At 41.1% G+C, this 16,858-nt stretch overlaps 1 protein-coding gene across 12 annotated transcripts in view; it reads left to right on the top strand.

Annotated features, from left to right (window-relative positions):
• The window catches only part of C2CD3 (C2 domain containing 3 centriole elongation regulator), a 156,008-nt gene that overhangs the window by 102,945 nt on the left and 36,205 nt on the right, over positions 1–16,858 (top strand). For 11 of the 12 annotated variants that reach the window (XM_021926297.2, XM_021926305.2, XM_021926303.2 and 8 more), the window contains 3 exons: positions 2,695–3,042; positions 9,793–9,931; positions 12,653–12,717. In XM_021926297.2, the coding sequence (XP_021781989.1) occupies positions 2,695–3,042; positions 9,793–9,931; positions 12,653–12,717 (552 nt within the window). The remainder of the gene's footprint in view (positions 1–2,694; positions 3,043–9,792; positions 9,932–12,652; positions 12,718–16,858) is intronic. The other variant, XM_021926302.2, reaches the window with a different exon arrangement.

A 16,858-nucleotide genomic window follows, 5' to 3' on the forward strand; every position in this document is an offset into this window, starting at 1 on the left:
TTGTTAACACTTATGAAATAATGAATGAATTAGGGAACTACTTGTAACCACATATATAAGAGCCTATCTGATCATCTAGAATGCTAGTTTATTAATTATATTGAAAAGCATACCTACTGAGGGGACCAGGATATTCTTCCTCTCTGGTCACCACATCTTGGAACCATAAAGAAAATCTATATGGTAATAAACTAGTTGACAGAGCAGAAAAGAAAAGGGTAACATTTTGCAGGTGGCATTTTTGTGCTGGGTGCTTTTCTTTCAAACATTTGCTTGGTACTTGATACATATGCTTGGACCTGGGAATTCAAAGATGAGTAAGAACTAGTTCCTGAACTTAAAGAGTTTACGGTCTAATAGGAGAATACAATAGTAAGTAAATAATTACAGTGAGGCATGAGAACTATGAAAAAGGTATTCTTGGTGCTATGGGAATGCAGGGACGCAACATCTCTAAGGATAGCATCTCAGTGAAAGTGATACTTGACCTGAGTTTCAAAGGATGTAGGTATAAGTCAAGGAAAGGGGGAAAGAAAGGTGTTCTAAAGAAGGGAACAGCATGGGTGAAAGTACAGGAGAATGAAGCAGTTTGATAGATTTTGGGGACTATAGTAATTTCGGACAGCTGCATCTTAGCATACATAGATTTGGAAGTGATTAGAGATGAAGCTAGGGAGGTAGGCAGGAGTACTGTGTTGAAAGCCTTCTTTTCTCAGCTGAAGTTTGGACTTTTTCCTGAGAGTTATGGAAAATTAGTACAATGGTTTCTGAATACAAGAGGAGTGTATAGCTTTGCATTTAGAAAAATAAAGCTAATGACTGTAGTTAAGATGAATTAGAGGTAGCCAGAGTAGATTCTTTACAAATATGATCTTTATTCAGCTTAATATTGCGGTCCAGTTAGTTGTTATTTCCACAACTCTACAGTCGAAGAAACTGAGTCATGACCCTTTGTTAGCCCTATTAGCCCTGTGCTCAGACCCTATTGTTGAGTGGGTGGCCCAGGCTAGAGGAGAACTGAGTGTATCTAGGTGATCATCCCAAATTCTCTGGTTCTTTCTGGACCTAACAGGTATAAATCTGGCTCTGTTGAGCACATCAAATGCCATGTGCTCTGTTTTATCTGAGCAGGCCTAGAGTCCCTTCAAAGGGACTACAGAAAATGTCCTTGAAGTGAACCAAGTTCACTTGAACTAAAGTTTATAAAGACAGGCTTTTAGCTTCATTCTGCTGAAGAAAGTAGGTTTAGGACACTGAATTTAGATCTAAGTATAGGAACTCAGACACAAATATCTCTTTTTATTGAGTGCTACCAAAGGTAATATTTAGCTTTTCAGATCATCCATTTCCCTCATACTTCTCCATATCCCTCTTGTCTGAGCTTTTTATTCTCTTGTACACGGGTCTTATACAAGGCATGTCATTTGATGTGTTTGTTGAATGAATCAAGCCATCCATCCAACCTTACTTCCATGTTTTGGTAATTTTCCCGAGGATAAGGATTTAACTGTGTTGCTTTTGGGTGTCTTCCCGCCTGTAATGACCTGCCCTTATTTTCCTTTGATAATCATAATAATTTACACATTGCTTTGAGAAGAAAACTGGTTATCTAAAACAGGAAAGGTTTAATATTATTGCCATCTATGAATCAGTTAACTCCATTTTCCTGAATTGAAATGAGTCTAATGAAGCAAACTTTGAGATTCAGAAGGAACTATTAGTACCTTCTGTTTTATAAATCTCATTTTAATATTCAGCAAGTTGGTGAAATTCAAATCTCTGGGCTTAAATGTGCCACTTACTGGAAGAGTGATGTTGGCAGTTTATTTAACTCCTCTGAGATTCTGGCATATGAAAAACACCCAACAAATATTAACTCCCTTATACTTCTTTCTGGTCTCCGCTTACCTCCTACTTCCCCTCCACCCCCGAAAATATTGCCAGAACCCTAGTGAAACATAGCTAAATTGAGTGTCAAGACAGCTTCCCGATAGGGAGAAGGTCTAAAAACAGGAGCCCATGAGACACGAGGAAGAGAAAATAGGCCACTCTTGATTTCATCAAATCTCAGACTTCTTTAAGTCTTATTGCCTCTCAGCGCATGAATCCCTTCCACAACAGCTCTGCCTGGTAGTCACTTGGCTTTGGCTTTAAATCAGAGATCTTACTACTTTCAATACTTGGGTTTTTTGTTCGTTTGTTTGTTTTATTTTGTTTTGTTTTTTGAGACAGAGTCTTGCTCTGTCACCCAGTCTGGAGTGCAGTGGCACAATCATGGCTCACTGCATCCTCAACCTCTTGGGCTCAAGTGATCCTCCCACCTCAGCCTCCTGAGTAGCTGGGACTGCAGACACACACCACCATGCTCAGCTAATTTTTGTGTTTTTTGTAGAGATAGGGTTTTAACATGTTGCCCAGACTCTTGAACTCCTAGACTCAAGCAGTTCGCCCACTTCAGTCTCCAAAGTGCCAGGATTACAGGTGTGAGCCACCACACTCAGCCTACTTTTCATTATTGAAGATAGTTAGGGCAGGGTAAAAGTTTTCTTGTTTTCTATCAGCTTCATAGTTTCTTTTGCAAATTGATGTATTGGGGTTTGTAGACCTTTCAAAGGAGAAAGGACCACAGCACCCTCAGTGAGTATTTCCTTGGTTCCTGCTTGACTAGCCTTATTCTTCTCCATCCTCTTTTAGGTGTGTATCCTCTGTTTGGACGAAATGCTTCCAACCTCTCAGGAGCTGCCTTGCGAGTTCATGTGGTTCTTTCTTCTCTTTCCTCACACCTTGAGCCCACTCATGAGCTGGACTCCATGGACTGCAGCAGCCACAGTGAGTCTGAGCAACTTCCCAGAAGAAATGATGAGGTCCAACTCTCTCCACCGGAAGAAGTCTCCTGCCACCAGAAGTCTCCTGCCTCCACTCAGGTCCCCTGCAGCAGCACCACAGCTGAAGTCTGCCTGACCCAGGAGGGCCCTGCTGAGTTGGATGGAACATTTGCAGTCAGCATCCTGGTAGAAAGAGCAATGCACTTGAGCTTGAAAGGTATGCTCTCCTCACCTATCCAGGAGCATATGTCTAACTCTTCAGGGTGTGCTCCTTTCTTCACAAGTCTTTCAAATCATGGCAGGATCTGTTAATTATCTTAACTGATAAATATTTTTTTCTCAATCCTAAAGGTTTAAGCAACATGAAAGCTTTTCTGAACTTGTTGCATATCGTAAATTCCCCAGTCCAGCCACCTGAGTATCAACCTAGATAGATACTTCTCTTTTCGTTATCCACCGTCAGATCATCAGACCCCTAACTTGTTCTCTCTTAAATTTCTCACAGAGTTCTTTCTGTTTAGCCAGGTCAAGGCAAGCATATGGTAGACATCTGACTTTCAGACGTCACTGTTGTATCCTGATTTCCACCCTGCAGTGATAAGCCCATGTAGTCCTTCCTCCCACAACATTTATGTGTCAGTCAGACACTGTGCTGAGTATAGAGTATAGACCTATAGTATAGAGACCTGCCCATCGTCTCTTTGAGTACAGACCTGCCCACCTGGCTCTGCAGAGCACATTAACTATGTAACTTCAGGTCATTTTACCTAGAGGCTAAATAACAAGTGATTTACAGGTCTGCAACTCGTGCCAGAAATGTGAGAGGTGTTATGTCTCATATTCATAAAACAGGAGGACATTATGTTTGCTTTGCTGCATCATGAAGATCACAGTGCTGGGATAAACAAACAGCACACAGTCCCTGTCCCCAAGGAACAGACAGCCTAATCATTTTTGGTACAGAGGAATAAACAATATGAAAGAGGAAAGCTGTGGGAGGGTGGATGTGGTGGTATAGGAAAACTTTGAGAACACAGAGGGAGTTTTTTTGCTAATGGAGTGGTCAGGCCTCAAAGTATTGGTGTCACTTTAGTCTACTCTTGAAGGAGGAGGAGCAAGTTTGCTGAATGAAAGAGGAAAAAGGCATTCTAATGAGAAGAAATAGCATGGTCAAAAGCTTGGTACTATGAGAGAATGGGACATTGGCCAAAAAAAGGTCATTAAATGTGAGTAAAAAGTAGTGAGAAATGGGGCTGGAAAGACTAATTAGGCTACATGGGCAGCATTTTGTATGCTACATGACTGACACTGCAGGTGAGATGAAACCAACAAAGCCTTAATCTGTGGAGAGACACGGTCATATTTGTTGACCAGACATGAAATCTTGGTGGCAATATGAAAAAGATACTGGATAAAACTGAAAGCAGCAGTCACTGAGAGGGCTGTCACATTAGTTCAAGTTCTGAAGCCTAAAGAAGCAAGGTAGGCAGCAAGAATGGAGAATAGGCGACAGAAACGTTCTCGTAGGAGACCATGATTCTACAATCTGTACTTCTGACTTTCCTCTTGCCTTAACGGTGTTCTCAGAGTGTCTGTCCCTTTTATGCCTTGGAAGCTCTTTCTTAAGGAAGGAATGAATGGTTCTTTCGTGCAAACCTTTATGCAGAGGATTAACAAACAGCCCCGAATTCGGAGCTTTGCCTTTAGCAAAGCTTAATTCTGAAGCAGCTCTGAAATGGTCTGTGGTCACCACTGTAGTCCTGGTTCTGAAAATAAAAGAACTTCTTGGATACTTTTGTAAGAAAAAGCTCTGAGGAACCTTCTGTTAAGATCAGCTTCAATACTCTTAAGATTTGTACACTTACGTTAGACAAAACAGGTGTTTCTAGCCCTGTTTTACAAATGAGACAAGTAAGGAACAGAGAGGTAAAATAATTTGAAGTAGCGTAAGTTATACTGAGTAAAAAACAAAATCAGATTCAATATTATCAACTTTTAGAGGCATTCTTTAGCCCATCCAGGCAGAGTTCAGGGCCCCTCTGGGTCCCATGTGTTTTTAGCATAGTCTTTATCTTCTTGGGTTGTAATTATCTGTCTGTGCCTGTCTCCCACAGATCAAGAATTATTAAATGGCATAACTGGTTGACCTCAAGTCTTCTTAACTGTTCTCAATGTGCATCCCAACCCTGTGGAGGGGTGTAGCAGCCTTCTTTTGGGCTGCTTCCAAAAGTATTTCAGAACTTGACCTTTTTCAGAATGTAAACAGGCCCAGATGAATTTCCACCTACAAGAGGAGAGCCAGAGAAACCTGATACACCTGCTCTCCCAAGCTGATTTCTTTTTCACCCACCTATTTGGCTAAAAGGAATGTGTCTGTTCAAGACTAAATAGTCAAAATAGTTTTATTTCAAGGCCTTTAGCAAATAGTAGCTTTCAAAATAAACTGGAGGATGGCCGGGCGCAGTGGCTTACACCTGTAATGCCAGCACTTTGGGAGGCTGAGGCCAGGAGATCACTTGAGATCAGGAGTTCAAAACCAGCCTGGCCAACATGACGAAACCCTATCTCTACTAAAAATACAAAAATTAGCTGAGCACAAGCCTGCAATTCCAGCTATTCAGGAGGCTGAGGCAGGAGAATCACTTGAACCCAGGAGGCGGAGGTTGCAGTGAGCTGAGATCGTGCCACTGCACTCCAGCCTGGGCAACAGAGTGAGTGAGACTCCATCTCAAAAAATAAATAAATAAATAAACAAATAAAACCAGAGGGACAGGAGGTATTGCCATAAGAGACAGATGTGAGCAAGATTGATATATATCTAGAATTAGAATTTTACTGTGGAAAGTGGTTTGAGAGCCCTTACTTCTGATGAGAAAACTGAGGCCCAGGGAGCCAGAATGAAGTGGTGTATCCAATATGTCACACTAAAGCAACGGCAGAGCGTATATTGGAACCTAGGTGTCCTGCCTCTAGGAACAGTGATTGGTCCTCTCTACTGATCTTTCTCAGAGCTTTCTGGAGAAGATGTTGCTATCCTCTATGAGTATGTACTGCAAGCAGACAAGGCAACTCTTCTCTCTAACCCTGGGCAACTATCTGTAGACAAAGGGCAGTGGGGAGTCAGCAACCCTTTAATAAGGGCCTTGGGACTACTCTGTGCATTCAAAGAGCTCTCAGTCTAGTGAGAGAAACACAGATTATTATAGAATATTTGAGAGTTGCTGTGGTAGAGCCAGGTTATCTCTTCCTAGTTGTGAGGATTTATGACATTTTATTGAAAGAAATCAGTTGAAGCTTAAGACCAAAAAGGAAAATGGGAGAAAGAATGAGAGATGAAAGCTATATCAGGCAGAGGAAACAGAACCCACTCCAGCCATTTTAAGCAGAGAGAAGTTTAATATAGAATATTAAGGTACTTTAAGTCATTAGAAGGTCTAGAGGAGTGGGCTTTAGGCTAAACTTTCAGGAGGAAACCACTAAATCTTTTAAGTTCAGAATGCAGTGCCAAAACTGAAATCTAAGAATCAGAAGCTCTTGTCATCGCCATTGCCACAGGGCCTCTCTCCACCCAGGGACCAAACGCTAGATCAGAAAACACAATGTCTCTACATCATCATTCTTGTTATTAGCAAAAGCAGAAGGAAAAGGAAGATGTCCTCTGCCTCCCGCCCTCCAGATCTTTTGTGAGGGCATCTGATTGGCAGAGGCCAATTTGCATCCATACCCTAGCTGCAAAAGAGTCCAAGAAATGTAGCTTTTAACCCTTCCAATCTGTACAATAGAGAGGAATACAATGCAATAAAAGTAGGCGGGAGTAGATGCTCCACAAGTCAATCCGCATAAATACTGTTCAGTTTCACTAAAACTTTTAAGAAGATAGCTCACTGGGTACTACTATTTTATTAACCTTTCCCTGTTCTTTCAAAAATATGCTTGTAACTCCTACTGCTTTCCTTGATTAGCCTTAAAAAAGGTTTTTCTTAATAGCTTGTAAACTGGTTTGGCCAAGTTGTAGCCAGACGTTGTTTTGTTTTGTTGTTTGGCTCCTCATAGAGTTCTCTATATCTTTAATGCTTTCCCTGTTCTAAGGCTCCTCTGCTTCTTGGTTCAGCCTTTTTCCAGGTCCTGCTTTGTTGGCAACTTGCACATGCCTCAGTTCTCTCCTGCTTTGTGGGCGCCACTAGATCTTCCTTCCAAGGCTAGCATCTCTCTTCAGTTCTCCTTCCCAAGCCTCCTCACAAAATCTCCATTCTCTTTTCTCTTCCCATCACCCAGTTTCTTTCTTTATTAATTATTTCCAGTACAAATGACTGAAAAAGTAATGTCATCTGGTCTGGTTTTGTGCCCTGGGTGCTAGAAGTCACAAGATTAAATAATAAGCATGTCAATTTTTTAACAAAGATTTGGGAACAGAAATGCTGTTTTTCATTTATACATTTCAGATACAAATATAGTTGTATTATGGAATATAATATAAAACCTTCATGAATTTCTAAAATAAAAGACAAGCCTGCTAGATGTTATGCTTATTATAGTTGTTTCAAGGCAACAGGGACTCCTGCACTTCAGAGTTTAATGTTTATTCTTCTCTGAATCATTGTTACTTTGGTGGGAAAGTTTGAAAAGAATTGGTCTAATGGAAATTCTTTAGTTTGAGGAAAACATATCAAAGCAAAGCTATAGCTACTTTTCTTCCCCTGAAAGAAATTTTAAATTGGAAGCTCTGAGGGTATAAAGTTCAGTGATTCCACCTAGGGAGGCTTGTCAGAGTAGATGGTACTAGAACCTATCTTTTAAAGACTACTTGTTAAATGTTAAACTGCATGTGGAGAGGAATAAAATCAGCAGTTCCTGAGTGTTAATTTGTTCATCAGAATGCTTTCTGTCCAGAGGGACAGACTGAGCCCCTGGAGGAGTACTTACTGAAAGGAGCAGCGAGATGGAGAAAAGGGTGGAGCCTCAAAGATGAACTTCACCTACCAGGACAAGTGGGAGTATGGATTTGGAGAATTCTTGAGCTAGACAATTAGAAAGAAGACAGCCCAGTTAGAATACACATACAGAATCTGTTCCCTGGAGCATGTCGATTATGTTTAGGACATACTTCTATTCCTTTCTGCTCTGCTCATCTCTTTTCCTTCATCTGTAATCCTGACATTCATAGCATTTTAGAGCTGAAAGTGATCTCATGAAATATATAGTCTATGTTTTGTAAAGTGTCTATTATTCAGTGCTGTCCAAAAGAGCTTTCTACTATGATGGAAATGTTCTGTGGGTTCAGTGTCCAGTATGGTAGCCACTAGCCCCATGTGGCTATTGAGCACTTGAAATATGGCTAGTGCAACCAAGGAAGTAAATTTTTTTTTTTTTTTTTTTTGAGACAGAGTCTCGCTCTGCCGCCCAGGCTGGAGTGCAGTGGCGCGATCTCAGCTCACTGCAAGCTCCGCCTCCTGGGTTTACGCCATTCTCCTGCCTCAGCCTCCCGAGTAGCTGGGACTACAGGCGCCCGCCACCTCGCCCAGCTAGTTTTTTTTGTATTTTTTAGTAGAGACGGGGTTTCACCATGTTAGCCAGGATGGTCTCGATCTCCTGACCTCGTGATCCGCCCGTCTCGGCCTCCCAAAGTGCTGGGATTACAGGCTTGAGCCACCGCGCCCGGCCGGAAGTAAATTTTTTATCTTTAGTCTTAATGAATTTAAAGGTGAATAGCCACACGTGGCTCGTGGCTTATCTTCCTGTACAGCTCAGTTAGACTATCTAGTATCATCAGCCATCTGCATTTTACACCGTCTTAAGACAGAATAACTTGACCAAGTCTCCCCCATTGGAAACCTGATCTTGTAAAAATTAACATTAGGTATTCTCACCAGCACCAAGTATTATTTTACATTTGTTAACCCCATAGTAGAGGCAATATAGGAGACATTTTAGAGCATGGACTCTGGAGCCAGAATGCTTGAATTGGACTCTCAGTTCTACCATTTAATAAATATGTGACCAACTAATTTAATTTTTCAGTACCCTAATTTTTAGAAATCTGTATGATAGAAATAATAATGATAGAAATCTATATGATAGAAATAATCTATATGATAGAAATAGCTGTCTTACAGGGTTGTTGTAAGGATTAAATGAGTTTATATATATGAAGTACGTAGAACAGTGCCTGGCACACAGTAAGTGATATATAAGTGTTACTTACTCTTAGTATTTGTCTTAATTCTTACAATATCTTTGGAAGTGTAAGTATAATATGCCCAGTTTTACAGTTAAAGAAGCTATGGCCTAGATACTTCTTGCCCAAAATCACATAGCACATTTATGGCAGAGCTGATATTTGGTCATCTGACTCTTAGGTTCAGGACTCCTTGTAGTTCTATCTTATCTTTTGCCTCTCAACACAGTATTTTCCATCTTCCCACAAAGTACAGGACATGAGAGAAGTCACTTCTTTTTGGGGAATATTTATGAACTGAGTCTTAAAAAGACAGGGTAGTAGCAGAAAGGTCACCAAAACATTTCATCCATTAATTGATTGATTGATTGATTGATTGACACGGTCTCACTCTGTCCCCCAGACTGGAGTACAGTGGTGCAATCTCAGCTCACTGCAGCCTCTGCCTCCCAGACTCAAGAGATCCTCTCACCTCCTGAGTAGCTGGGACTACAGGCATGTGCCACCATGCTTGGTTAATTTTTTTTTTATATACATGGGATCTCACTGTATTGCCCAGGCTGGTCTTGAATTCCTGCGCTCAAGCTGTCCTCCTACCTTGGCCTCCCAGTGTGCTGGGATTACAGGCTTGAGCCACCACACCCAGCCTGAAAACATTTCAGACACAGGGGGATAGCTTGAGCAAAGACCCCATAGGTAGAAAAGGGCCAGGAATAGTCCTGCTTGTGCCTGTATAATCTGAGGCTTCTTGCGTACCCCAAAGTACAGTCACTCCACTGTATTCTATTTCAGGGAGCCCCTTGACAGAGCGGAAAGTATCGATACCCAGTTGTTGTGTATCCTTTGCAACAGCCGATGAATCATCTCCTGTATACACCCAAGTGGTTGAAAACACAGATTCCCCCATCTGGAATTTTCAACAGCAGTCAAGGTTTGTGTTATCTGTTTGTTCATCAGCCTTCCAGAATCTGCTTTTTGTTCCAGGACACAAAGTCAGAGCAAGGAATATAACCAACGTGATTTTTGAGCAGACCTGGAAAATGCTTTTGTTATCCCAGCAATTATTTAATCCTAGTGTTTATGAATTCACAGCAAGCAGTGGTTTAAAGGTTTTGTTTTAATGTTTTTAACTCTTCTCAGTATGCTCAAAAATTATTCAGTGAGAGGACCTCTCTGTTTTAGGCACTTGGAATTAAAGATGATTAAGATACTTCATGCAGTTGAGGAGTGCATGGTCTTACCTGGGAAAAAATATCAATAACAAATTACCATCAAGCTGGGTGTGGTAACACATGCCTATAATCCCAGCTACTGGAGGAGGGGAGGGGTGGCAATGTGGGATGGTAGAGCTAAGGTGGGAGGATCACTTGAGCCCAGGAGTTCGAGACCAGCCTGGGCAATATAGTAAGACACTGTCTCAAAAAAAAAAAAAAAATTACAATAAGGAGAAATAAGAAGGGGATGCTGGTAGAGCTCAGAAAAAAAAGATTATTTAGGACAACCTAGAAGTTCAGGGAAGGCTTCATAAATAAGACACTTCAGCTAAATATTGAAGAATGTATATAAGTTATCCAGGTGAGTAAGAGTTGGAAAGATATTCCGAACAAAGAGAACTAATCTCAGAAAATGCTGTGGATTTTCATCCTTGGAAAAGACTTCTGGTGTAGTGGAAAGACCCTGGGCATTTGAACCAGAGACACTTGGCCTCCAACTCCATCTCTGTAATTTACTGACTGTGTGGTCAAGTTACGTAACATCTGTGGGCCACAGATTCCTCTGTAAAGTGAGGGTCATTTTTATAAGGTCATTGTGAGGTCCAAATTAGATGACCTTTAGGGCCTTATGGTACAAAGCAGGTATACAACAAATGTTAGGTCTCCTTTGGGAGGCTCAAAAATAGGAGGTAAAGTCCTGTCAGGCACTGTGCAGTGCCACTCAGATTTTATTAGGACAAAGAGGGCTAATTAAATGTGAGGGGGCTGGCATAGGAAACCAAGAATTAAACTTTATTAAATGTGATGCAATGTTATGATAATAGTAACAAAATCATTATTAGAAGTTATACTGTATCACCCTCTATAAAGTTTAATTCTTGTCCACCAACACTAGCCATACCCATGGTGTCTGGTCTTCTGTTTTTTCACAGTGTTTGTGTACTTTAATTGAGTCTCAGCAGTTGGTCACATGCTCAGTGTTTTGTAATTTGAGAGACTGGCCTGAGTCAGGAGCTAGAACTGCAGTGAAAACTCAGTGCTGTATATGGTGAGCTACTGGAAATCATAGAAATTCTGGCCATCAGAGTACTTCATATAAAATATCAAATCCTCCCCAAAAGGCAGGAAACCAGAGGACTGAGCTTCTAAGTGGAGGTGATTTGTTCATTCACAACCTAAAAACCTAACATAATTACAAAACTTCACAAAGTTGATGAAGGGACATGAGCAATCTCCTGATTTCATCTCTTCACTTTACAGTTGAGGAGACTGTGGCCCAGGGAGGCTACATAGTCTGTTGGTAACAGAGGCAGGATTGGAAGAAAAATGAATAATGGCACTATTTACAATTCCCTTATCACAAAATTGTTTCCTTTGATCTTCATAGCAACTTGCAGGTCGGTAGTATTATCCCATTTAACAGGTAAGAGAACCAGGCCTGGAAGAAGCTAAGTGCATGGCCAGAGTCGCTCAGGTGATAATAGTAGAGCTAGAATTCAGAGGTGAGTCTTTTGACTCCCAGCTAGAATTAGAATCTCTGACCAGTCCTTGTTTCACTTTAGACCGTGCCTCTCATTGGTCTGGAAGTAGGCTCTCTTCACTTTCCCAGTGGTGTTTGGGGAATGAAATCAAGCCTCTTGGTTTTCTCTAGATCTCCTTCTTGCTTACCTGGAGCCCTAGCACCTGGTTTGGAAATTTCCAAAGCTTTGTCACTTAAAACTGTATTTTATATAATATATAAATGTATTGGAGGTGTTCAATGGATTTCACTTCAGCTTCTTTATCTGGTATGAAAGTTAGGCATTTTCTTACTTTGTTGCCTTGCCTCTGCATGGTATAGTGTTGAGGTCAGGCAAGCCAGGGTTCAAATCCCAGGCCTACTACTTACTTACTCTTCAGTGACCTCAAGCAAACCATTTTACTTCTCTGAGCCCAATCTTATCATCTATAAAATAAGGATAATAATGTCCCTGTTACAGGCTTTTGTGCAGATTAAATGTATATGAAACACTTGGTGCCATGCCTGGCCCAAGGTAGGCACTCAGTAAATGTTCTTTTCCTCCTCTTCCCTTCTCACCATTCTCTCATTCTAAGGCATAAGCAGAATCTTTACCCATTCCAATAAAACTCTTAAATGCATGTTGAGGAACTTCTTTTCCATACTTCCTCCTCTGTCTTAGGGAAACTTTGGGAGTGGTGGGGAGGAAATGTTGTGTTAGGGGAGCCTGTTTTCAAGTCCTGGCAAGTTAATTCACCTCTCTGAGCTTCCATCCCCTCATTTTAACTGTGAAGATAAAAATATATCCTAGAAGATGGCTAAGAAGATGAAATAGTGTTGGGAAAGTGCTTTGCAAATTACAAGATATTCTTCAAATCTAAGTTTTATACTACAGAAAGTTCCTATACACTTAGTTTACAGTGGTTGTTTTTCTTAATAGGCTATCAAAAGAGCTGCTTCTGGACCCACAACAAACCCTGGTCTTCAAAGTTTGGCATAAAGGAGGTACGAACTCTGTTAAAAGAATATCTGCTTGCTTGTAAAAATAAGCTCACATCCTGTTGACAATTTACCATTCCTTTTTTTTTTTTTTTTTTTTAAACGAAGTGAAGCACTCCCAATGGTGCTGGGAATGCAGATATGTGGTAGAGGGTAATCCCCCAGAAGGCCACATTATTCTCCTGTTAAAAAAAAAAAAAAAAAAAAGTGAATTGTCAACAGGATTTTTTTTTTTTTTTTTTAAGCAAGATCTTGCTCTGTCACCTGGGCTGGAGTGCAGTGGCGTGATCATCTCAGTCTCCTGAGTAGCAGGGACCACAAAGCGCGCACCACCATGCCTAGCTAATTTTGTTTTGTTTTTTTTTTTTTGAGACGGAGTCTTGTTCTGTCGCCCAAGCTGGAGTGCAGTGCTGCGATCTCTGCTCACTACAAGCTCCGCCTTCCAGGTTCACACCCTTCTCCTGCCTCAGCCCGCTGAGTAGCTGGGACTACAGGCGCCCGCCACCATGCCCCGCTAATTTTTATATTTTTGGTAGAGATGGGGTTTCAGTGTGTTAGCCAGGATGGTCTCAATCTCCTGACCTCGTGATCCACCCGCCTTGGCCTCCCAAGGTGCTGGGATTACAGGCGTGAGCCACCACACCCAGCCGCTAATTATTTTTTGTACAGACAAGGTCTCACTATGTTGCCAGGCTGATCTCTAACTCCTGGGCTCAAGCAGTCTTCCTGCCTCAGCCTCCCAAAGTGCTGAGACCACAGGCGTGAGCCACCATACCTGGCCTATTCTCCTACAGAATTCAAGTACTTAAAAATTATATAATTTTGTTTGACTACCTGGTTAGTGAAGAAATCCAAGTATGTTTGAGTCTTTCCTGTTGTATCTGTCAACCATCATAATGTACAGCCTGCCACATACAAGTGGTTTCTCCCCACTTTTGTATGATGATGTTAAGCCTTCTGTTGACTCTGGCTTATTAACCAAGACTGTTGCATTATCAGGTAGTACACAAGACAAGAGTCTAACCACATATTTTTTCTTATTTTTAAGAACCTTCCCAAGAGGGATGTGCTGATATTATGGTCTTTCGACCCAGTTTTATTAAGAGGCATAACACAGCAACATTAAGAGCCTTGACTCTGAAGCCAGGTTCTTCAGATTCAAATGCCAGTTCTGCCCCTTACTGTAGCAGTGTGACCTTGGGTAAATGACTTCTCTGTGCCTATTTCCATATCTGTAAAATTGAGGCTACTTCATAGGTAGTATTATTATCATAGGGTTTTTGGAGAATTAAGCCTGACACTTAGTAAATACCGTATCAGTTTTTGTTGTTTTTATTAACGAGCAGTAATGTGCTAAGAACTTTACAAACATCTCTAATTCTTGATGGTAAAAATAAAATTTGTCTAATTTTATAGCTGTAAAAGCTGAAGCCCAAGGAAGTTCAGTGGCTTGACTAAGGTCATGTCACTATGAATTGGTGGAGCCAGTATTTGAACCCAGTTCTTACTGGTTGTACAGCCTTCACTGTTTGTCCTTCACCATGCTAGTAAGATTGGAAAACTTGGAAAATTGAGGTAGTGCGGACGTCTAACCATCTTACAGCTTAGAAAATTTTGTCTCACTAAATCTCTCCTCTAAGTATAGCTCCTTTAGGATTCCAGCTAGGCCCTGATTTCCAAATCTTCATTTGTTTTGAGTCACCTACACAGCCTACAGAGTCACAGTTTTTTGTTTGCCAGTGGTGATTTTTGGAGCTAACCTCAAACCCTAATAAAGACCCGAGAGAAATCAGAATGTAAAGGGAATTTACTGACCTTTCTCTCCGCCTGTGCTCCTGTTGGTGAGTGCTGCTGTGAGTCCCTTGTTTTGATGATGAGTTCTATGTTGCTGCTTTGGATTCACTTAGTTCCTCCACTGCTACCCAACCTCGTAAATACAGCAAGAGTTGATCACAACTCACTTTTCTCTGAATCAACACAAGGAATTCTTGCTCTATTTAGCTGAGCTCCACCCTCCCTTCTAGGCTTTTTCTCTCTTCTCTCTAAAGTACCACAGAGATTCTCAAGCAGACCAGGGTTCACAATTCAGCACTTATTTTAGCAGGAAAAAGAGAATAAACTTTGGTCTTATGCAGACCTGGGTTCAAATCTTGGCTCTGCTATTTACTATAATAACTCTGTGGCCTGAATTAAATCACTTTACCTCTTTCCTGTTATCTTTCTTATTTATAATATTAGAATAATAGTATTGGCCTTGCAGGATTTGTGAGGATTTGAGATAATATATGTAAAGTACTTGGCACATAATTGTTGCTTAATAAATGGAGCTATTTTTATTATTATGTCTACTATGTGTCAGGTACTATGCTAGGACTATTGGAGTGTAGAGAATAAAATACATTCCCTATCTTCCAGGACTTCAAGAGGGTCTTAGTAAGATCTGGTCATAAATGAAAGTGAGGAAAATGCCTAGACAACACTGACCACCACTCAGTGTATATAGATGTCTCTCTCCCCTTAACCTATTTATGCCTAGTGTTCCATTATAGGAATGCTAAGCTTGTGGGAGTTTTTTATATCCTACTGCTCGAGGTCATTACCAAGGTCTGATTTTTTACGAAAAAATTTGCAAACTCCAGCATGAATGGGTTAATTCTATTGTTTCCACACAAACTCAACAAATCTAGTATAGAAAGTACTCAAATCCAACCAAGCTGTGTTCAGCAGAGCTTCTATTCTGTGTCAGGCACCATGCTAAGTACTAGGGATACAAAGATAAAAATAAAACAGGCATGGTCCCTTGTCCTCACAGAGCTCACAGTCAGTGTGGGACATAAAAAGTAAAGTATAGTATGATTAGGCAAATATAGGGTACTCTGATAGGAGACGTCTTACCCAAACTTAGGATGTCAGAGGAGGCTTCCTGGAGCACACCTGAGCTGAGGAATGAAGGGTCAGGACTTACTGTAGTCAGAGGGGAAAACAAATACAAAGCCTCAAGTCAAGAAAGAGTTGAGGGAAGTTCTCGATGACTAGAACATTAACTGCAAATGGAGAATGGCAGGTTGTCCTGTTAATCCGATGTTAAATTTAACTCTTCCAAGCCATTCCTTTTCTCCATGATCTGCTTAGCCAAAGCACTCCTCAAGTATGTTTAAGATGTACTACCTTCATTTTAGGCAGAACCCTCCATCATACTTTATCCCCAGTGGGTAAGAATTACTTGAACCCCACTCTGGGGAATACAGCTTCAAGTGTTTATAGAATCAAAAATTTTCCAAGTTGAAGGGGATCTTTTGTTTTTTCTTTTTTGAGACAGGATCACTTTGTTTCCCAGGCTAGAGTACAGTGGTAGGATTATGCTCACTGCAGTTGTGAACTCCTGAGCCCAAGGTCCTCCCACCTCAGCTTCTTAAGTAGCTGGGACTACCGGCATGCACCACTATACCCCACAATTTTTTTTTTTAGAGATAGGGTCATGCAATGTTGCCCAGACTGGTCTCGAACTCTTGACCTTAAGCAGCCCTCCTCAACCTCCCAAAGTGCTGGGGTTACAGGCATGAGCCACCTGCTCAACCAAAGGGGATATTGAATCTGGTTCAATACTTCTCATTTTATGTGTGTGGCTGAGGCTCAGGGAGTTAGAGGAATGTGTTTTCCAGTCAAAGCCATACCTAGATTTGCTATTGTGGCACACTGCTCCTTTGTCCCGCTCTAGGTTGGCCAGTTTACTTGTGTTTTCAGTGAATATCAAGTTTTTCATGCAGGAAGATGTTATGCCAGGTATGGACAGCGTAGGGAACATAGTGTAATACCTTTTCTCATCTTTTAGCTAGGTTCGAGTCTAAAGGACAGCAAGCTGTCCAAACAAATGTTATGCAGTATGTGATGAATTTAGCGTCATCAGGAATGTGCCCAAGGAACTGTGGGAACTTCACGATTACTCCTCTGGAAAATTTGCATTCCTCGATTTATTAAGCAATTTATGGACCTATAGTTGTGTCAGTGTTTGGTAGATCCAGCCTTTGATTTCACTGTACAGAATGGAGCCTGTGTAAAATAGAAATTCATGTAGTGACAGAGGCCTGTTTGTCCCCAGCTACTTCATGTCAGAAATGAGGAATAAGTAGCAAAGAAAATGAGAATG

The sequence above is a fragment of the Papio anubis genome, chromosome 12 (assembly GCF_008728515.1).
Source record: "Papio anubis isolate 15944 chromosome 12, Panubis1.0, whole genome shotgun sequence".
NCBI classification, from domain to species: Eukaryota; Metazoa; Chordata; class Mammalia; order Primates; family Cercopithecidae; genus Papio; species Papio anubis.